At 30.9% G+C, this 23327-nt stretch overlaps 1 protein-coding gene across 1 annotated transcript in view; it reads left to right on the forward strand.

Moving 5' to 3' along the window:
* The window catches only part of NECTIN3 (nectin cell adhesion molecule 3), a 104512-nt gene that overhangs the window by 49431 nt on the left and 31754 nt on the right, over positions 1-23327 (forward strand). The window contains exons 7-8 of the mRNA XM_025051420.1: positions 16726-16864; positions 19051-19135. Of these exons, the coding sequence (XP_024907188.1) occupies positions 16726-16864; positions 19051-19135 (224 nt within the window). The remainder of the gene's footprint in view (positions 1-16725; positions 16865-19050; positions 19136-23327) is intronic.

Genomic DNA, 23327 nt, shown 5'->3' on the forward strand with positions numbered 1-23327 from the left:
CCCAGGTTGGGGGAGGCAGAGTTTCAGGGAATCCTCCGTGCTCAGTGACCTATGGTGGCACTATGTCTGCACAATGGGATGGGTGAGGGCTCAACAGAGAGGCAATGGGTACTGCCAGCACTTCTGCCTGGGAGAAAGCCTTGCCTCTGGCCCTTGCTCCAACACCTCAGTATCCCTCTATGAGTCCCTGGTGCCCCCTAAGCAGTCAACCTGGTGCTGATACTCAGAGCGAGCAAGTCTGTCACTGCGAAAGTGACAGACATGGCCCCTTTAAGAGACATCCAGCTGCAGCTGCAGTAGCCTCTGTCCCACTTAACTGCTCTGGATGGGGCAGCCTTGCATCTTTGCCCACTCTTACCTTCTACCATTGCAGGTTGATTGCTTATTTCTCTCCCTAGTTATAGGGCTTCTGTTCATCTAGATCCCAGATGACTCTGATTGCTATTTGCTCTGTGTTTCTGTCTCAACTTTGATATGGTCACAAGAGGGATGAACAAAGCCTCTGTCAACCAACCATGCCGTTTTTTCCCTGACCAGGAAATTCATATTTAAAATGTATTTACTTAAGAATTGCTTACTTTTTGTTTCTGTTGTACAAAATTTGATATGGGATATTACTTGTAAATCTTAGGCTCAATGTGTTATAATTATGTCGTTTAAATATCCAGATTTAATTTGGGCATTCTTATATATACTGATTCCATTGGCGATATCCTAAATTCACGTCTTCTGGCATCCTGGATCCACTTCCCTAGTATCCCTGACTTGTGCGTCCAACTGCCTGTTTATGATCATTAATCCTATGTAGAAGTGTAAATAGGCATTTATAATTTCACATTCAAAACGAAGATCCTGATTTTTCTCCTGCCCCTTGCCACTAAACCTCTTCCTCCAATAGTCTTTTTCCTTTCAGTTATCAGTGACTCCACCCTTACATTTTCTGAGAGTATAATCCTTAATACTTACCCTTGATTATGATTTTTTTCTCATACCCCACCCAATTCATTAATAAATTGATGTCAGCTCTCCCATTATGTTATACACAGAACCTTACCAGTTCTCCACTTCTAATATTCTGGTTTAAGCCATCAGCTCTTACTTCACTATTAGAACAGCCATTTAATCTTCCTACTTTCAATCAGTTATCAAATAAACAGCCAGAATGATCCTTTTAAAGGGCATGTCAGATCATGTCACTCCTCTCATCCAAACCTTCCGTGGACTTCCCATTTTACTTACAATGAAAATGAAATCTTTACAGTGACTTATGATTCTGTACACGTTCTAGATTATCTCTCTGACCTCATCTCTTATTATATCCCTTGCTCACTTGATTTCATTCACACGCCTTCTTGATGTTCTTTGCAAACAACAGGAATATTTCTTCCTCATAGTCTTTGCATTTGCTGTTTGAACAGCCTTGAGTGCTCATCAAATACCCTCATAGCTCTTTTTCTCTTTTCCTTTAGGTCTTCGCTCAAATATTACTTTCATGACTATATTTAAAACTGAAACTTCTCTCTTCTCATTCCTATGTTCTGTCTTCCCTCTCTGCCTTATTTTTCTTTACCGTACTTGTTGCCATATGACACTACATACTTTACTTATATTCTTGTCTCTCTTTATCCCAACTAGAACACAAATCCTAAGAGGGTAAGATTTTTATCTGCTTTAATCACTACTATAGTCTCATTATCTACAGTAATATTTAGCACATACTGGTGTTCAGTAAACTTTTGTTGCATGGATGAATAAATTTGAGAAGAACACAATCAGGAAAATATTTAAAATCCCAAATCGGCTTTTATGTAACCTATTTTCTTTGACAAGGTATCTAATGTAACACTAGTGATAAACTTTACACATTTTTGATCATCCTCTACTAAGTCTTATGAGAAGGGAAATCATTTTGAGTAAATTTGAAAAATCACCATTAATTACTACTAAGGACTTTAGAAAAAGATAGTATTATATGAAATGGTTTTCTTCAAGTAATCACCAAGAATTAGATTTTACTTTTCAGAGTCTTTAATACAGTATACTATACTAAGTTTAGTTAACTCCTCTGAAGCTTCTTGGAGCAAATATCTTAGGTAAAATATTGCCTTTCTAAAATGACTAGTAAAGCCTAGTAGGTTTTTTATCAGAATAAAAGGTCATAATTCACATGGAGTAAATGATCAGACATTTAATCTTTTTCATTGTAAGTTATACGTACCCCTTTTTGCTCCAGGAAAATTTTTTTACCTCTATTAAAATTGATTTTAAAAATTTCAGAAATGATTTTTTTAAAATATTTGTAAAAAGAATGTATCTGATGACCAGAAACTAAAAGTTCTACTCAGAACAGAGTAGTGTTAGCAGCTCTGAGAGAAATTGTTCATAATTTTATTATACATTTTCCCACATTGAGAAGCATAAGATTTTGGACAAGCAGTGATTCAAGATTGTAATATTTGACTTCAGTTATTACTCATGGGAGTATAGTGGCACTTTGTTCAATATTGACTGCTTAAAATTGTGTTTTTCTAGTTGTTTTTGGCTCATTCTTCCCATTACCTCTTCTCTTTGAGAACAGGAACCAAAATGTTATATATCTCATAAGTTCCCTCATAACTAAAACTCAAGGCATATTCCTATGCAAATCTTGACTTTCAAACCATACTGATTTTAGGATCCAGACATTATCAAACTTAAGAATCCACACATTCTTTGCAATCTTTGAACTTTAAAATTCATAGATTTTGTTTATTTAGACAATTCATATAAAGTCTAAAAGAAAAAGCTCAATTTAATTTTTTAACAGTAATTATTATGCTAAAATATACTTTAAAGCTACAGCGGTATTACTGGACTATTTTCTTAATTGGCAGAAATCATTAATTTGAAAAAGAAACTTAAGAAGTTCTTTATTTAGGTGTGGAGAATTCAGTCTACTAGTTCATTACATTTGTTATATGCTCATTTATCACATGTCCAGCAAAGAATATTAAAAAAAAATGTCTAACTGAAAAATCAAGGAATGTTGTGGGGAAAGATTTTAAATCATGATAAATAAGCAGCTGTTAGTGATTACAAAATACTAGCTCTGCCTCCTTACACAAATTGTGATTCTCGCTGTAATTATCTTAGATGAGGGAAGGCATTAGAAAACATGAATAAATTCTTATATGCATTGTCATACATCCATTGCTTAAAATACAAAAAAAAGTATTAACAGTAGTCCCTCTTTCATAGAATCATATTAATATTGAGGCTATGCTATGTTTAACACTGGTTGAGGAGAGGGTGGTAAATTAAAAAGTTTCTTGCTGACAAATAACAAGAATTTTAAATAGGTTTTTTTGAGGATACTCTTTTTTTAGTTAGATTTTCTGAAAGGTGTATTTTGTTAATTCTTTCTTAGGCAGATATCCATCTGTGTTTGCATAAAGAATATTGCAAATAGAAATGTCAGTGATTTTTTTCTTTTAGGACACTTGGCAAAAATGTTTAGTTATATATCTTATACTTTTTGAGAACTCATTTGTATACAGTGTTCTGAGAAAAATAGCATTTCATTAGGAGCTATTAAAAACTTAAAATTTTATGTACACAAAAATGTGTAGATTATAAATAATTACTTAGGTGATTTGTACTTTTGTTTAAAAGTATTACGATGCAAGTTTATCGTAATACTTTTCCTTTGGGGCTCTCTGTAAAGATGACATTTAACACTTAAAATTTGACTTTTTCATTAGTCTTCTCCCCCTCAGAAAATACATGAGTTGTCTTATAAATTATTAATTTTCAGTCTATTTTTTAAATACCTTGATTCTGTGAAGTTGAATTATATGAGGTTTTACTATAATAATAGAAATGATCCTACAATTCCACAACTTTTTTTTTTTTTCATTAAATTTGTTCAGCTAGCAAACATATTCTCACAAATTAAAACTCTTCCTTTGACTCACTTGCATATAGTATGATAACTAATACTCACTTCAAGATGCTTTACAGGATTGCCTATTATATTGGTTTAAACTCATAGGAAATTAGTTGTACTGTACTTATTAAATTTTATACTGTACTTGCTAAATTTTTACCACGTTCTATACATATGGCATTCCGTGATGAAACCCGTTTCTGTAAGTATTTTTCTTTAGCTTGTAATTTTAGAATAACTTATCCCATGTAGATTTAGTACTCTTCTAACAATCATTTTTCAAAAGCTGTATCAATACCACTCATTTAAAATTTAATTATAGGAGATTACCATTTGAGTCACTTATTTTTATCAGTGAAGAAATTCAAGATTTTTACCTCATTTGTTCTTCAAACTCTAGAGTTTTGTGTAACATGACCTACAAATACCACTTAATTGATAATTAACCAATCTTTAATTTTTACTGTTTATGTTTAGTTGCTTTTTAATATTAATGGCTATTTACTCTGTAATCTAATTGCAGTGCACAGGACCATTTGCATCTAATATTTAAATATTAGAATGTTCTCTCTAAAATATTAGCTACTCTTTTTGAGACTACATCCTAAAGTAATGTCACATTAAATTTTGCAGATTTGGTTGAAGTCCCTCAATTTCCTAAATGTTCACATATTTTACCCATGGGGTATAGACATGATGATGACATTTTTATAATATTTTATAGTTTATAACATGTTTTTACTTTGTCATTGTCTATTAGTCTCATTTGATAATAGCCCATTTGGTGAACACTGTTTAAACATGCTTTTTATTTTTTTAATTACTAAATAATGATATATACTACATATGTCCTCTTTAAAAATTGAAGAATTCTCTTTGTTTAAGAAAAATATTTTTGAGAGAATTATTAAACCAACAGCTTATACTATGGCCACTTACCAAGATTCTATAGTTTTTCATTCTTTTATAGATAAATTCAGATCTTACAAAAAAACTATATTAGATAAAAATGGATATTAAGAAAACATACTTTAATTTTCCATTATTTCATTTATTTCTTTGTGATACTGGCTAAGAAATTGTACATTTGAATTATTTTAATTTTTTGGTATGATAATTCTTAAGCCAGCTGTACATTGGACACTTAAGTAATGCTCTTCATTTAAAACACACACACACACATACACACACACACACAGGACACTTAAGTAATGCTCGTCATTTAAAACACACACACACACACACACACACACAAACACACAGTGTATTTCTTTGAGTACAATATCATGCTTAATTTTTGAATAGCATAATTTAAGGTTTACACCAGAGATAATTTTTAATTCCTTTTACATTATTGGTGACTGACTAAGTGTCAGTTTTGTTATTTTTTAAAAATATAAGTACCATGACATTCTAATTTTAAATCTAAGAATGAAAAACTATTGTTACTATGAATATATTATATTATTCATTAACTGTTCTGTCTTTTCAACTTGCTGCTGAATCAGCCTTCATTGACATTCTTTGCCTTTCTGTGTCTTGTCTATCTTTACTGTTTCCATTAGATCCTCCTACTACTACCACCCTTCAGCCTACAATTCAGTGGCATCCCTCAACTGCTGACATCGAGGATCTAGCAACAGAACCCAAAAAATTGCCCTTCCCATTGTCAACTTTGGCAACAATTAAGGATGATACAATTGGTACAATCATTGCTAGTGTAGTGGGTGGGGCTCTCTTCGTAATACTTGTAAGTGTTTTGGCTGGAATATTCTGCTATAGGAGAAGACGGACGTTTCGTGGAGATTACTTTGCCAAGAACTACATTCCACCATCAGATATGCAAAAAGAATCACAAATAGATGTTCTTCAACAAGATGAGCTTGATTCTTACCCAGACAGTGTAAAAAAAGAAAACAAAAATCCAGTGAACAATCTAATACGGAAAGACTATTTAGAAGAGCCTGAAAAAACGCAGTGGAACAATGTAGAAAATCTCAGTAGGTTTGAAAGACCAATGGATTATTACGAAGATCTAAAAATGGGAATGAAGTTCGTCAGTGATGAACATTATGATGAAAATGAAGATGACTTAGTTTCACATGTAGATGGTTCCGTAATTTCCAGGAGGGAGTGGTATGTTTAGCAACCACTAAATGTGACTTAACTATGTACAATGTTTCATTCATACTAGTTGATCATTTTCAGATTGTTCATACTTTTTCTTGAGGAAGAATAAGCTTTTTCAACTTGATTTTCAAGCTTACTTTTTATATTCTAATTTGACAAATGAAAATGTAAAATCTGGGTTCAATGTATCTGAGCTGCTTTACAATTTTTTTTTCAATGCTGTACTACTGTCTCAAGATTTAAATTTTAATGCAGAGTACTTTATTGGTCTGAGGCACACAGGTAAGAAGAAATGTCAACATAAAATGTATGACTTTTTTATATAAAAATTAACAAAAGGAAATAACTTGGCATTGTGTATTAAAAGTTTATCTAAGATTATAATCTCAAGTATAATGTTTTGTCAGTCATATACCTCTCAAAATTTATCACCACTACATGAGACATCAAAATTGACTGTAAAACTAATTCAAGAAATGTTTATATATATATTTTTAGTATATAAAAAAAATTCAGCCTGATAAAACACTTTTCTTTTCAAACATTATTTTCTAAGTTTCTATACAAATGAAATCTTTACCTCTGCATTTTAATGAGCCTTTCTGTAATTACTGTAGAGTGGCTTTTCAAAGATATTTTGTTGCACTAAAGCTGTGGTAGTAAACTCAGTGAACGCGATGTGTGGAAGAACATAATTAGCTGCTCAATATTTTTGTCCAAAATACATACAGGCGTAATAAAAACATGCCTTTTAAACACCATAATTATTATAATGTTTTTCATCTCTGGAGGATAATTCTTATGTAGTTATGTGAACATGGATTTTGGTACAGTAGGTAGTAGTTTTGTTTTAATGCTTTATGTTTTGAATATAAGAATAATAATGAAAAGATGGGACACAGTTAAATATAATACAGAGAGGGTATTTCAGTGTATGGATAAATATGGGTAAACTATCATTGGCATGCCAGTTTTAGAAATGAGATATTTCAGCCAAGAATCTATACAAAGAATATTCTAGACCATGTTATTTTAGTCATTTGATATTGATTTTGTTCAGACGGGTAAATATACAGAAAAAAAATTAGAATAAACTTGGAAATTTGAGATTTAACAAGAAAAATCTGAGTTATAGAACCAGTCACTTAACACTTGCTGATGGATACTGGCAAACCATCTCTTTTTTTCTCCTAACTGTATGTATTTCAAGATTTTTGTTTTTTCCAATTAAAACTGGAAACATCATGAGGTTTTTTATTGTTTCATTTTTGTTACATAATTCATTAAGTATATTCTTTCCAGAAATCATGTATCTTGGGAAAAAAATGTTACCTAAATCTTCAGATGTGGATTTTCTTTGTGAGGTAAATTGCTTTCACAATGGAGTCCTGTAATAACAACTACTTTGAAGCCCAAAGAATACATTTGTCTGTTGATTCATTTGAAAAAAGGACTGTATAGAATTGCCTTAGGTATTTTGCCAGGGATTTGAAGTGGAAGTTAGTAGGAGAATCATAAATTAAATAAATATTTTGTTAATAAAAAAGCAAAGCAGGTACGTTTTTTACCCTCCCAATTACTGTCCTCCCAATTCTTGTCAAATCTAAAAAAAAGGTTTTATAATGCAAAGTTACAACATGTTCATACAATTTTGCAAGTAGTGAAGGTTTTATTCCAAATGATTATAACCCAGTTTTCTTTATTTTAACTAGCAGTATATTCTGGAAATTAAAAACCTACTTTATATTTCTTCTCAAACAATATAAGGCTGTGCTGTCAGTTAAGGATACAGTTAAGTTTACTGATACCTTGTTTAAAATATCTGGTTTTAAGTATAATTAACCATTGATACACAAATATTAAGACTCTTTGGTCCAAGTCATTGGAAGAAAAACTTTCTTGATTAGTACTGTGTGATTGAAGTGACTTTTTTTTTTTTTTTTAATCAACACTGATAAGGCCACAGGAAAGATGGATCTAAAGTTTCTTACCATGGAAAATGTAAATTTGTGGCTTTTTAAAACAAAATTTCACCTTTAAAACAATGATTTGCAATGCTATATGAATCTGAGCAATCACATTTACAGTACTGACAATCTCAACTTGAGTATAATTTGAAGGGAATTAGCAATGTATTTCAAAACCGGCAATTCAAAAATAAAAATATCTGGTGATTATGAACTTCCTATTATATTGTGGCCATTGTGCAGTTAGGGTTTTGTGTGTGTGTGTGTTGCTTTGTGTTTGGCTGGAGAGGGTGACATGGAAAACTGCAAGTGAGTATTTGATATATTCTGTATTCTTAATCCAAATTATTTGGCAAACTAAAAGATTTCAAAATTTTAAGACTCTGATACTAATGCTTAAGACTTTCTGAAGCATTACACTGTTTATTTGAGCTTTATGTATGTTTACATAGAGACTTGTTTATAAACATGAATAGTTGTATAAAATAAACACTTTTGTTAAATTAATGTTTGAATATCAGTGATGTACACAGCTAATTGATAAGAATATATGAAAATCCTCTCAGAAAAGATGAAAGAATGTTTTGGCCATGTTTATATTTATTTATTTCATAGTTTTTGAATTGGTATTTTATTTTTGTATTCATTTTAGCTTCACACTGGTTAAAATATTTCAATAATATAATGGAGATGAATGCAGCTCTTATTTTTTCCTGCCATTTTTATTAAAATACATTGAAACTTTAATAGGCTTAGGGTTAACTTTAGAAAGTGATGTTTGAGAAGTACTTTATAGTTGAAAGACTTAGTATTTTACCATGTACCTAAAAAGTTTCTATTTGATAAGTCTAAAACGATTAAGGTTTTCAGTAGTAAGTTCTACTTATTTAAAATTGCTTCTGATAGTCATATATAGGAAAGTTTTATAAAGATAATGCTGGCTAAATGTTCAGCATAAGGGGCTCTAGGAAGTACAATGTATAAGTGTAAAAACAGATTAATGTAGAAATTTATATGTAAAAACATCTAATTTGAGTGGGTTTTGGTAACTACTACAAAAACAAAATATATGAACAAGTAAAAAGTTGTGATATGTAGAAGTAATCAATGTAAAATACAAGAAAAGAAGTGCCCAAATTGAATTTTTAATTCTAATAGGGGAATGAATTAAAGATTGTTTTTTCTATTTACTTGTTGATTAGAAAAGTATCATCCAAAAGAAGTTTCTTTCTCAATTTTTGGTGTATTGGGTTTGATTGAATTTTAATTTGTACCAGTAATTTTTTTCTCCTTTTTTTTTTCCAAGTTACTTATTAGATGATAGGCCCAATAGCCATGCAACAAATCTTTAAAAGTTATTTTTAAATTCTTTAGAGGCACATTTCTATAACAAGCCTATGGCTCTGTATTACCTTCTTTGTCCTTATTATATTTGCTGGAGTGAGAGGAGGGGTGTGTGTGTGTGTGTGTAACCTCGTTTCCCTTTAATGATGTTTTGTGAGATTTAAACACCTGTTTTGTTTCTTTTCCCAAATAAGGCTATATCAGTTAAGTTCAGTTCAGTTCAAGGGAGCATTTAAGTTGGTATGTTAGCTATTATAAACTTTGCTTTTAATTATTTAATTTCCATCTCATGTTTATACATCATGAATAACATTCTCCAGAATTATGAATTATCTTGTTTCCTAGCTCTAGCAGTCTTTAAATGTTTACGATATGACTTTGAGATAAGTCACATTTTATAGACTGACTTTCAGTTTGGAATTAACACATTTCATAAGATTATTATATAAGTTGACATTTAGTGTTTTTCACTTATTGCTTGTGAGCTACTTTGGTTTGAAATGCCATTGTTTCTAATTGTAATCACCTTCCTGTTTTCTAACTGATGACCTGATGTTTAAAATTATAATACATTTTTTTCTAAACTTTATTTTAGAACAAGCAGCAGTTTTTTTAATAACATACATTTTGACTGAATTAGATTTGTTTTCTGAATTAGGTTTTATTTCTCTATCAAAAATTCATGTATGCAAGAATCTTTGTAATAGTGTACACAGTATAAAATTTTTCTATGTTTTTAAAATGCTTTCTGTTTTCTATTCCAGTAAGTTGTACTTTTTTTTTTTTTTTTGGTAGTGATAAATTTCCATCAAGAGCTAGAAACCAAATATTGATTAGAAAAGATTTTTCTGTATATACCCTCAGAGGTCATTTATTTTCTTGAACTTTGGTAATAGTTACCATGTTCATTTCAATTCATATGGATAAAACTCGATTTAATTTTGGTATGCCTTTTAGTTAATAGCTGCTGTTTATTCTGGATGGGTGCTATGGATGATGCAGAGTGGAAGTGACTTTAAGAGAATAACTTTAAAATACTAATTTGCTTAAATGCATAATATTTCTATATAGACATGATACCTAATTCATAGAAATATCTCAGGGAAAACCTAGACTTTAAAGGATGGTTTGATTTAAAAGCCAGAGGTAACTAGATATAGAGGCCTTAGCCTTCCTTTTTAAAAAATATTTTTTTATGTAAAGTTATACAAAAGTAGGATAAAATAATGCAGTGAACCTTCATGTACCTACTTCAAGTGATCAATTCATGGTCAATCTTGTTTGATTTAAACTACCCATGTAATCCCTCCTGCCATTAGTTAATCTGTAAATATATCAGTATGTAGTTCCTTTTTCTAAAAGGAACACTTAGAAAAAGTAACCACAGATTCAGTATTACACCAGAGAATTTCTTAATATCAAATATCCAGTGAGAGTTCAAATACCTAATCACATATTTTTGCAGTTTTAATTAGTATACACATATGACCCATACATTGTACTTGGTGGAACTGTCTTTTAATCTCCACATGCCAATCTCTTATTCCCTCATTTTCCCCTTGCAATTTTTTGAAAGAATGACTTCGTTTGTCCTACAATTTCCTAGTTTGGATTGTACCAATTGCACCTCTTTATTTTCTATATAATTGACAGATCTAGAGCTTTGATAAGATTAAAGTTTAATTTGCGAGGCAAGATTACTTCTATCAGAAGGCACATAATGCCTGCTTTTCTTTTGCTATTAGCAGCCATTTGATGCTCAAAGCCTAACAGGGAATCTACTTAATATCTAGGTCTATTAACTATTCTTTTACCATACCATGTTCTTTGATGATGAATAATGATGTCCATGCCGCTGTCTTTATGAAATCTCTTTCTTCCCTTTTCTACATTGGGAAATCCATCCATTTTCAAGGTCCTGTTTAAATGATAGCTTTATGAAACTTTCCCCTTTAGAATTAATAACTGCTGCCCATATTCTTTTATATCAACATATCTATCATAACTTCATTATTTTAGTTTTTACCTATCTTCTCTAGATCAGTGGTCTCAAACTTCTTTCTGTTGGCCAAAAATTAGCATATATATTTATATGTATAAGTTTATAAATTATATGTGCTACTATAGAAATTTGCTCTGCATTATAAGATATTCAAAAATGGAAATTTTGATATCTGATGAAATATTTTAAAATATTAATTTTTTCACTAATGCAATATTTGGGGAAACAATGTGCTTCATTTTAAAAGTTAACTTTTTTTTCACTAAAGCATTTTAATAAAATGTGGTAAAAAATAATGTAAAAAATACATGATTGAATGTGCTTCATTTATTTTTCTAATCTTGGTTTTATATTTTTTGATTCAGTGGTTCAAAGGTGTGATTCCATGTTCAATATACTCTAATACTTGGTTTTTAGGTCTGATAGCTAAAATGCTACCTCTCAAAAAAATAGTAGATTGAAATGAAAGAAGTATATTGTTGGGGACCTCAATGGTTTTCATTCCAACTGCTGATTTTAGAGCTTGTCTTCATGTTCAAGATGTTTGTATTTTCATTGTCATGCTAAGTGCAATAATATCATCACCCCTCACATTAGCTAATATTTCGGCACAGTGGGTTTAGTGTGAGGTTTACTGTTAAGAGAGAATGTAAATTTCTATTTTATTTGGTCTAATAAAATTGATTTTCTTGGTTGATTTGTCATATCTGATTAGATTGCCATGCCAGAATGTAACTGATAAAATTTGTGTATTAAGAGTAACATATTTGCGTTGACAGTTTTTGGGTGGTGTTGTTATTTGTGCCTATATTATGGGTGTTATCTTTTGCCAATTCTTTGCAGGAATGATGTTTATTAGGAATAAATGGTTACTAGTATATAACATGAATTAGCACTATTAGTCTCACTTGGTCCATGTATCAGATGTTCACCTGTCACAGGGCACCCATGTCACTCTTCCTTTACATTTTGACTATTGGTTAAGTCTAGATAAGTTATTCAGCTGAGCTCTCATCACAATTTGTCACAGGATGCTCCCTCTGCTAAGAGAGAACAACTAAGAGAAGGTGTAACTATTCAGCTTAATTCTGGAACTATTCCACTCCACATTTCCCATAGGATATTATGGATACCCTGTGTGACAGGTGAACATCTGACAAATGGACCAAATGAGTGCTATCCATGTATTATATACTAGTACAACATTTATTTTTATTAAATGTCCTGTCCCCCTACTTATTTTAGATGTGATAATCTCTTTTTCTAACTTCGTTAGAAAATAGATTTATGGATTCTGTGACACTCCACTTTAGGGATTTTGTTCTATTGTGAGGACAGGAGCTACGTAAAACATCCTGTGTTTCTAGCACTTAGAATAAGGCCTGTCATGTGTTAGGTTACTATAGGTAACTTGTATCAAATGCTGAGGAGACTGACCTGACCCAAATAGAGGACTTTTATTAAAATGTAGTGAAATAAATATTTGGGTGGATATAAAGACTTAAATGCCATATTGAAAGGATAAGCATTAAAAGGAACTATTGAAAAATAAAAGAATGGCATTATGCAGAAAATTTGGCAATACAGCGATATGTATTATGAGTGCAACTAAAATGTGGGAAGATAAGTCTGTAGGGTATCACATTACCCTGTGATTTGTGATGACATCACTGAAGTTTTGGTGAAGGGAATCAAGAAGGAAAGAGATGAACTTAATGTTTTCTTGTTAGGACTTGCTATTTGAATGTAAGTGTGAAAAGGAACTGCAGATTTCTATACTCACCATTTTACATGGTTTTAGCAAATTGCCGTAAAGTATTTTAGTGTATAGAATAGTATTTATAATTTTTAAAAATATTGTCATCCCTCAGTTTCAGATGTGAATTTTGTAGCACATGTTTGAATAGCTTTCACATTTTTTATTTGTGTCAGAGTAATAAAGTCAAACTTTAATTCAATTTAAAATTATATATATATGTTTTTTTCAAAAAGTAATGAAAGTTATAACCGTATTAATTTTTTTGGTATGCTTTGTAACTGATTTTTGAATATTTTCCTCATAAGACATATGCATGATATTTTTAATTATGGGCAGTATTCTTTTGTTGTATTGGGGAATACTATTTTTCTATTTTTGGAGGTGAATTCCCAGTGTATATGGGTTAATATAGCTGCTATAATAACAGGAAGCTATTCTTTTGAGAAATACACCAGTCCTTTAATGCTAAATATTTTAACGCTTTTGTCTTTTTGTGTTTTGCTTATTGTACACATATTATTAGATTTAGACCATCTCCTTAGGTGATGATAATGATACTTCATGTCATTCACTCAATAATCTAGCTTAATGTTTTAAAATGCCACATTTTTATATGTTTGCATACTTAATTTTTTTTTCCATTGTAGTGATTTTGTTGGAATATATATAGATTATGTGGGCATGGATGTGGAAGAGGCAGTGTTGGGGCTAAATTCTCAATTTTCACCAAAATTCTTTGACTCTAATGTAAGAAATTTTATCTCTTCTTTTGCATTTCATACTAATGTTCACCTGTTAATACCCTTAAATATATTCTTTTTTCTCAATTAGAAGAGTCAGAAAAGGAAATATGAAACATATCCCACATGTTTATATGTATTTGACATATCAACTTACCTATATAGAGTAGATTATCCAATTGGTAAGAGATAGCTTTTCTTCCAGTTGTGCATTTCAGTACTTTCTAACCTGTTCTAATACGAATAAGAGGTGTGCATAAAAGACGATAAATATAAAGAATGAATCGACAGAAGTCTATGGGCAGTGAACACAATGCAATATATATATGCCTGCCTTTTGAATTGTACACCCGAAACTTACTGGATTTCATTAACCAATGTTGCCATAATAAAAATAAATTTTAAAAAGTGAATCTACCAAGGTGAAATAAACATGCCCTAATTAAGATAAGAAGTGTCATGGTATACATACAGTCAATTCTCAGTTAAAGAATCCAAGAGCTAGAAATGATAAGACTACTGGGAGAGAATTTGGTTAAGTAGACCATAATTTAAATGTTTAGAAAATTGTATCTATTTAGACTTGAAAATTACTTTAGGATATTGAAAATAGTATATATTCAGAGTCAGGAATTACTTTGGAATATTAAAAGTTTATGATTATGTTTTGTTATTTATAAAGCACCACCAAATGTACTATTGTTAAGATTAAATGAAAAGCTTTCTTGAAGGAGATGTGAGATTTGATGACATTAAGAATCTTAATTTGGACTAATTATATTAAAAGTAACCTGAGGTTTTGAAAAATGATTTTAGAAGTATGGCTATAGTATTAACTTTGCCATTATCATCCAAACAAGAACACTCAAGTTTAAATTCTGTATACTTGGACAAAAATCATAGGGCTGCTTTATCCCTTAGCAAAAGAAAAATTTCCATTAAAAGGAAAACTTTAGAACAACTAATGTAAAATAGGAAGCATACTTGACACATCGAGATATTTTATTTGTGCCAATAATGAGACATATGACCTCGGTCAAATAAGCTTGGTCACATAACCTTAAGAGTTTTCAACTGCCTAGTGTTAAAGACAATACAAAGCTATAATTTCATGGTGGGCAAAGTAATATTGTAGATGATTATCCCTGAGTCATTACAGATCTCTTTCATATTTACAACGGCAGAGTAATATTTGGCTTAGGTCACAAGTCTTTTTCTCATCTAGCATATATTCAGATGGAGGTAGTGGGGAGTAGAGAAATGGGCAACAGCAGGAAGATTAAACCAGGCTTGTATTAGCAAAAGAGGAAAACATTTGGAATGACTGAGCGGGTTATATTAAAAATGTATATTTTACTGGTTTTATATTCAGTGTTTGAAAAGTTATTGAAATGGATTATTTAGCACTCTGGTGTAAGATTTTTAGTCTAGAATGAAACTGATAATAAAATGACCCATTAGTAAACCTAGGATTTTTAGTTTGGTAAAGAAATTTTTATAATAGAAAACATTATTTTTAGCAATCTAAAGTACCACATGACTCACATTTTAACAACTTCAAAAAAACAGTTGGAAAGTATAAATATGTATTTATATAGAAATACATAGTGAGTAGGTGAAACATTTTGAAACTAATAGTGCTTTAATTCCATTTAAATTTGCCACATTTGGATCCTAACAGTAATTGTAATTGAGAGTGTATGTGAGTGTCAGTTTAACTGAAAACTAAGAGCTTTTTATTACCAAATAGGGAATCCAAAAGGAGAGTCAGCATTAGGTGACCCCAAAACCCTTCTATCCTACCCCAACCCAGCTTTGTTGTGCTCTATGTTCCTTACTACTAATTGATTGACCTTTTTAACGTTAGAACTGCAATATCTTCATTTATAGGATGTTATCTTAAATGTCTTATTGGTTAGAAAGATACTTTGTAACAAAATTTAGTTATTGGAGTTAATGTGGCTGAAATTGTCAAAATAATACATATTAAGGATTGCTGGTTTTGTTAAATTCATAATACTTATATTTGCAAATATATAATTATAATTTCAATAAATTCCTTTATTTGGGAGTTAGTCAAATAGGTTGGCCTAATTTTTCAGAATTGTGTGAAATATGTTCTTAAAATCTTTTCTTATAAAATTCGTGGAGAAGCCTGGGAAAGAGAAATTGATATTCAGAAATGACGTAGTGTATCTATAGCCATGAGATAGGGAAGAATTTTGATTTAATTATGTAATAGAGACACTATCTTAAGTGTACTTTTATATTTAATGTGCATGAATCAAGGAAATTATAACTACTATTTTAATAATCTAAAAATTTTTATGTTTTACAATGTCACTTTTTGACTGTTAAGTCAGGGATTTTATTATTAACATTTCGCCTCTTGAAGGTTTTTGGTTTCTTTAATAGAATTTCTTTTATATTTAAATAGAATAAAAGTGGTAAATGTGTATATTGTTGGTTAACTCTATCAAAGAATACTGAAAATTTTTTGTTGTTGTTTTATCTCCTTTTAGAGTAAGAACTTAAAAGTTTTCATCCTTTTCTTTATCTTTTCTCCTCCAGACATTCTTTACCCATAGAGAATAGATTCACTCATTGATATCTGATTGGGGTTATTCTTTACATAACTTGAAAAAAGCACAAAACTGGAGTGCTAAGGCGACATCGTAAAAGCAAGGGGGCTGTTAGCATAATGCTAAAAAAGTAGTAAATTAAGTTTGTGGTCCTCTAAGTTTGATGTTGTATAACAATACTTCAATCAAATAGTCTGTACATTGTGGAAATTAGAGTATGCAAATTCAATAACTCTTCAAAATTGTTTGAAAAGCCTAATTTTTGTTACTTTTCAGATGGTCCATTTAAGCAGACCTCTTCCATAGCCATAGCCGGAGCTATAATTGGAGCTGTCCTTGCCCTTTTCATCATTGCTGTCTTTGTGACGGTGTTGCTGACTCCTCAAAAAAAGAGACCATCCTATCTTGACAAAGTGTAGGTAACTTTTTGCCTGTGTTTAACTATGAACATTCAGTATGTGTCAGTCTTTATATCTGTCTTTACAGTTACTCATGTAAAGTGAGATGAAAATAAAGATACTGTTAGCTCTTTGTGAGATGACCATGGTTTCATCAAAATGTCTCAAACTACCTCTTGATAAATACATAGTGCCAAGGGGCTGCTGGAGACAAGTATGTTAGACGTCTTTTTCACCATTTAGATACCTTTCCAAATGGTATTATAATGACACTCTACGTTGCCTTGCCTTCTGAATAAAAATGCAGGTCTTTGATGAAGAAAGATAGATTAAAAAAATCTTAAAAGTTTAATTGCTTCTTCAGGTTGTATATGCCTGTCTTATGTACAGATATAAATTAATTTTCAACTGCCAAGAGTTAATAAATGCATTGAGTTTTAAAGCTTTTTTCCTTAAAGAATTTTGGTTTTGGTGAATCATAAAATATGCATTCTTTTTATTTAAAGAGAAAGCAGGTTTTTGTCCTAATCATTGTGATAGAATTATAACGCAGAAATTTCACTTTGCTATAGAATCAAAAGACCAAGGTCCCAATTCATTTAATTCATTATCAGCTTTGTTGCTTCATCTGTGAAATGTGAATAATACCTTTCCCACTTACTGCACATGGTTGTGGTGAGTAGAATAAGATATGTTGTTTATGGACTGTGAAGCTTTACACAAATGGCATTATTTCTTGTGTAGTTATTACAATTTTTATATTAGGACATAAGGCTGGCTCTCAAATAATGTATTTTTCCTGTCTTCATAAATGCTTTGGGTATGTCTCTAATTGGGCACAGTTATAGGACTGATCTTTCTGGGTTGAAGACGTGCCTGGATGTTAGTCTTAGCTCTATCGTGATGAAAGTAGTGGTATGACCATGAACAAGTCACATCACCTCCATGAGCCTCAGTTTACTCACTTAAATGACCTATGACATCTTGGAGCTATAAATTTGCTGTGATTTTTTTTAAGGTGAAAGGAAGTAATTACTTTAAAAAGACTGTAAAGAACTTTTTCAGTGCAATGCATGTAAGCCTGGAGTTCTTTAATATTTCAAGAACAACTAGCATTTGATAAACTTCATCTTAGTTCCCAAATTATCTCAGGCTTTTCTCTAATTTTGAAAACATAATTTACTTGTAGGCTAGTAAATCCATGTACTAGCCAGGTACTTAATTTATTATTTGAATTCTGTTTATTTAAAATATTATTTCATGCCCACAATGAGAAGTTTTTAGACCACAGAGAATTTATGATTTCTTTGGCCCCTAAGCTTCCATTCTCTTTATCCTTTAATATAAGTAACATTTTTGTTTGATTTATTACTCTTAAGTACCGAAAATTACTTACCAGTGATCTTCAAAAGTATAAGATATATAAAAACTTGTCTAAAATGCAGATAGCTACAAAATACATTTAATCCTATTTTTGTAACTCTGCAATGTTTAAAATGCATGAAAATATTATTTTAAAAAATAGATTAGGTCATTTTGGCAAAAAAGAAATGCATTTCCTAAGGTTATAATGGTTCCTTCATTTATTTCAGGTTGCAAGATTTACTGTGGTCTATAGATTAAAAATCTTAATTTGCATGAAGAATATTCAAAGAGTGACCATGTTTTTGAAAATTAGTTTAGAAAGTATTTCCAAAATACAGTATAAACTTTTTTTCATTGTCATTTTAAGATATAGTCTTTTAAATCACTTTTATGACACTTTGGAGGAAAGTATCTTTCATTATACACTTTTGACTATCTTTAAAATGTTGGTAGGTACAGTCAGATATAAAAATGTGCAATACATAAGTAAATTGGTCATGCATTAGATTGCTTAGTAATAATTTGCAAAAAGTTTCTGTGAATTGCATCTTTAAACATGAGTTGAATAGATTGTCGTAAACATTGGAACCTTTAAAACCAGTTTACTTTTTTTCCCATCTATGATCAGTTAATGGAAGTATAAGAGCTAAATTAAATATGCAGTATACACTAATATAAATATTGGCATAAGGAAAATATTCTCAAACTTCAAGAGAACCTTGATTGTTTTCCCTCATATATATATATATATGTGTGTGTGTGTGTGTGTATATATATATATATTTTTTCTTTTTTTCGCTAAATGTAGCAGTCACATTTTAAAACCTTTTTAATGCAGGATTGACCTTCCACCCACACATAAGCCACCTCCTATGTATGAAGAACGATCCCCTCCTTTGCCTCAAAAAGACCTTCTATATCAGGTAAGTGTTTATGAGTTCACTTAAAACGAAATAAAAAATACTAAGCAGTATACATTATTTGTTTCAAAATGTTATCCAGTCATGGTAATTTAATTATTGCATAATAATATGTACTAATTTCTCTGGAATATTTAGGGGATCAAATTCTGTCTACAAATTGGTAAGAAAAAAAAGTTACGACCAGTGTAAAGACAAATCAACACAAAATATTACTAAAGACTTATGCGTGCAGACTTATTGTTAATAGTTTTATTTACGTACAGATTTATTATAAAATACACATTTTTATATAAAATAAAAGAAAGGGAAATTTAATGTCTTTGGTAGGGTATAATGAAGAGCTTTTTCTCCTTGGAGTATACATTTTATTTTTGTTTCTTTTCAGTATACCCAACGTCTAAATTTTAGCATTCCTTTATTTAGTAACAAAAGGTTTATATTCCAGTTTAAAAGTCTGGCGATGAATATTGAGCCCCACATACATTTATGATTGATAAGTTTTAAAGTTTCTTTTGGAATCAGTTTTATAGTAATTCAGTGCTTCTATCTTGTGTTCTATACTTAGATTAATATGCTCTACTTGGAAAAGTTTAAACCATCAGGATATTTGCGTGTGTTTATTCTTAGCTTTAGTTTTGTTTTTGTTTGTTTGTTTGTTTTTCCGCTGTCACCCATGCAACCTATTGGGGCTCTAACCGTATATTGGAGTTTTATTACTTGTGAGAACATTCTATGATATTTTCTTCATAAAATAGTTCCCATATCTTCAGCTTGAATAGGCTAATTATTTGCCCACCAGTTAATTTATTTTTTTTGGTGGAAAAACTCCAAGGAGAATATATCCATTAAGCTATTCTCAGTTTCTGTCCATGTACTGTCCCAAGAATGAGGCAGGGAGGAGCATTCCCTGGCATGTGCACTCATTGACATTGGGCACCAGTATTGTCATCTTACACAAGTTTGGTGTCTTAGGAGTGAAGACATGCCATCTTTTCTGACCTCTTCATTTCATATAACGAATGTAGCCTCACATTTCCTTTGGCAGGCAAATGAACTTAACTAAGGTGAAATGACAACAAAATATTTAACTAGAGCTGTTGTTAACTGCTACAGAAAGATTTCTGTCTTCCTCCCTCCACAAAGGTAGTAATTAAACAGAAGATTTCTAGATTCAGTTTGGGGAATGTTTTTAGAATGTTAGTAATTTTCTAAGATAATTCTAATTGCATATATTTTTATTCTTGTTTATAAAATCAATTGATTATGTAATTTGTTATTATTTAATATTTTCAAGTTAAATATTTATAAAAGCTTATGCATTGGAAAAAATCATTTTGCTCAGATCATGTATTTTGTGTTTTAGTTAAGAAAATATGATTTCTATGTATGTAGGCCCTGCTAAATAAATACAAAAGGAAGATTTTTCTTGAATGATTTGAGTTTATTGTGGTACAAAATGCAAGTTTTAATATCTTTGAAGTCAAAGGAGGCTTCCTGGATGGATCGATTTTGGAGGTAGAAGTTTTGAAGTGTGTGATAAAATTACTCACTTGTTGATAAGACTTATTTGACTTTTAGTAAATTGCATAATCAAAAGCATATACCTGGGTGAAAATGAGAAGAGTTATATGGAAAAGTAATGGAAATTTTAGAAAGAAAATTGATGGGAGAGCACCTGCAATGGATAATGACAAATTGAACTTGTGGCGTTAGAGATCATTTAGTAATATTGTGACTTTGTCCTCATCTATAAAATTAAGCAGATGAAAAACATAATTGTTTGTTTCCCTCTTCTAGCTATAAAACTGATTCTATAAAATCTTGCTAAGGGTCAACTAGTTGCTGTCATTTTGCTTAAGAAAGTCAGAACTTGAGTTGGAGACGAAATAATTCTTAGTTCCATAAAGCTTTTAAGAATAACTTAGGCTAAACTCTATCAGTAAGACAATTTATGATTCATGCATTATAATGTCAAATGTTAATTATATGGCTTTTGTGTTTTAATTAATGTTGTGATATCAAAATGCAAATTATATAGAACTTTTTTTTCTGGTTACCAAGAAATCTGTATATGAGTATGTAATTGCTATCTAATTAGCTTCATGCAATGCTAGCATGTTGTAATACTAAATGCCTTTTAATTTTCTACTTCACTGAAATGTCAACTTTAAATTCATGATGTATTTCCTACTTGAAGTCATTAGTCCTCAGCCCTCACAGTCAGGCCTAGTGACCTAGTAACCCAGGCTATGTTCCCAAATGTCACTGTGGCTCACTTGTTCTACCCATCGGTGTTCTACCATTGGGAAATCACAACAAGAAGCAGTTTTTCACTACCCACATTTGTGCGCCCCGCTTTAACCATTGCTTTTGTGGTAATAGTGCCAAAACTGATCCCTGAGAATTTTCCCTCTAAATATGTTAGTCAGGACGATGAGGCCTGGTATGGTGAAGAGGCAGTTTCCTTGAATGGAAACTCTATGATACTGCAGAGATGATGCAGTGTAAGAATGAGGGAAATAAAAAGGAATGCCTTTCCTGTAGTCTAAGAATAATTTAGAAATACCACTGGCTTGTCACATTATTGGATAATAATCCTACAAAAGTGAGTCTTTATTTAGGAAACAAATATTAACTGATGACATTAAAATGTATTTTACCTTTTTATTATGTTTTACTTTCTTAATATTATATACCTAATACATAAGTATATTCTTGGTACCGAAAAAAGCCAAACACTACAGAATTTATATAGTCATGTGTGCAAGTCCACGTTCATTTACCTACCCTCAAATAAATCATTCCCTTCCCCAGAGATCACTAATGTTTTGAACTTAAATATCCTCTGAGACTTTTTCCACTAATTGACTTTCACACATATGTCACTTATAACCAAATCTACAAATATTATTTTAAAACATAAATGTGGTCATAGAATACATATTATTCTAGAAATTGTTTTTCACTCTATTACAGACCAATGTTTTTCAGAGTGGCCAGTGTTGCCACCTTTATTATAATATTTTGGGTTATTAAAAATGAAGATTCTCAAACACAGTGTCAGGTTTACTAATCAGAATCCCTGAAGTTGGAGACAATAGGCATTTTACCTTGCTCACGGGGTGAATTTTAATACACTTTCAAGTTTGAGAACTATTGCTGTCTCTGTATCTCATTCTTAATAGCTGTTACATAGTATTTCATTATGTTGATTACCACAAATTACCTATTTTCCTAGGTTGTTTCTAATCTTTTTCAATAACTATAATTGTTGCAGGGAGGATACTCTTATATACTTTATTGTACACATGTATTCATAAAATAAAAGCAAAGAAGTAGATTACTGTGAAAAATGTTTACATTTAAATAGGTACCATATTTCTGGCCAAACTAGCTATATCAATTTATATTCCCATAAATAGTACAGGAGTCCCTCCTCCATCTGTGGTTTCATTTTCCATGGTTTCAGTAACCTGTGGTAACCACAGTCCAAAAATATTTAATGGAAAATTCCAGAAATAAACAATTCATAAGTTTTGTATTGTGTATAGCTCCAAGTAGTGTGATGAAATCTTGTGTTATCTTACTCAAGGCCACTTGAGACATGAATTAATCCTTTGTCCAGTGTTTCTGCTACCTGCCCATTTGTCACTTAGTAGCCATCTCAGTTATCAGGTCAACTGTTATGGTGTCTCAGTGCTTGTGTTTCAGTAACCTTTATTTTATTTACTAATGCCCCAAAGCCAGTCACATAACTTTTATTACAGTATAATGTTTATTCTATTTTATTATTAGTCATTATTAATCTCTTACTGTGATTAATTTATAAATTAAGCTTTATTATAGGCATGCATATATAGGAGAAAACATAGTATATATAGGGTTGTCACTGTCTATGGTTTCAGGCATCCACAAAGGGTCTAGAAATATATCCCCCAAGGATAAGGGGTGACTACTGTATATCCATTTCCCTCTCTAATACTGTTTAGTGGAACTTTTTTTTTTTTTTACCACTTCGATGAAACTAGAAAAATAGCTCATTTCAAAACTTTGTAGATTGCTTGTTGAAGTTTCATAATTGATCACCTGTTTGTTCCGTAAACTACTTATTTGCATAATTTTTTAAATTTTCAGTTACTTTTGAACTTTGTTAACTTTTTAGGAACTCTTTGATATAGACAATAATCTTTTG

Source organism: Pteropus alecto, unplaced genomic scaffold, assembly GCF_000325575.1.
Source record: "Pteropus alecto unplaced genomic scaffold, ASM32557v1 scaffold270, whole genome shotgun sequence".
Lineage (NCBI taxonomy): Eukaryota > Metazoa > Chordata > Mammalia > Chiroptera > Pteropodidae > Pteropus > Pteropus alecto.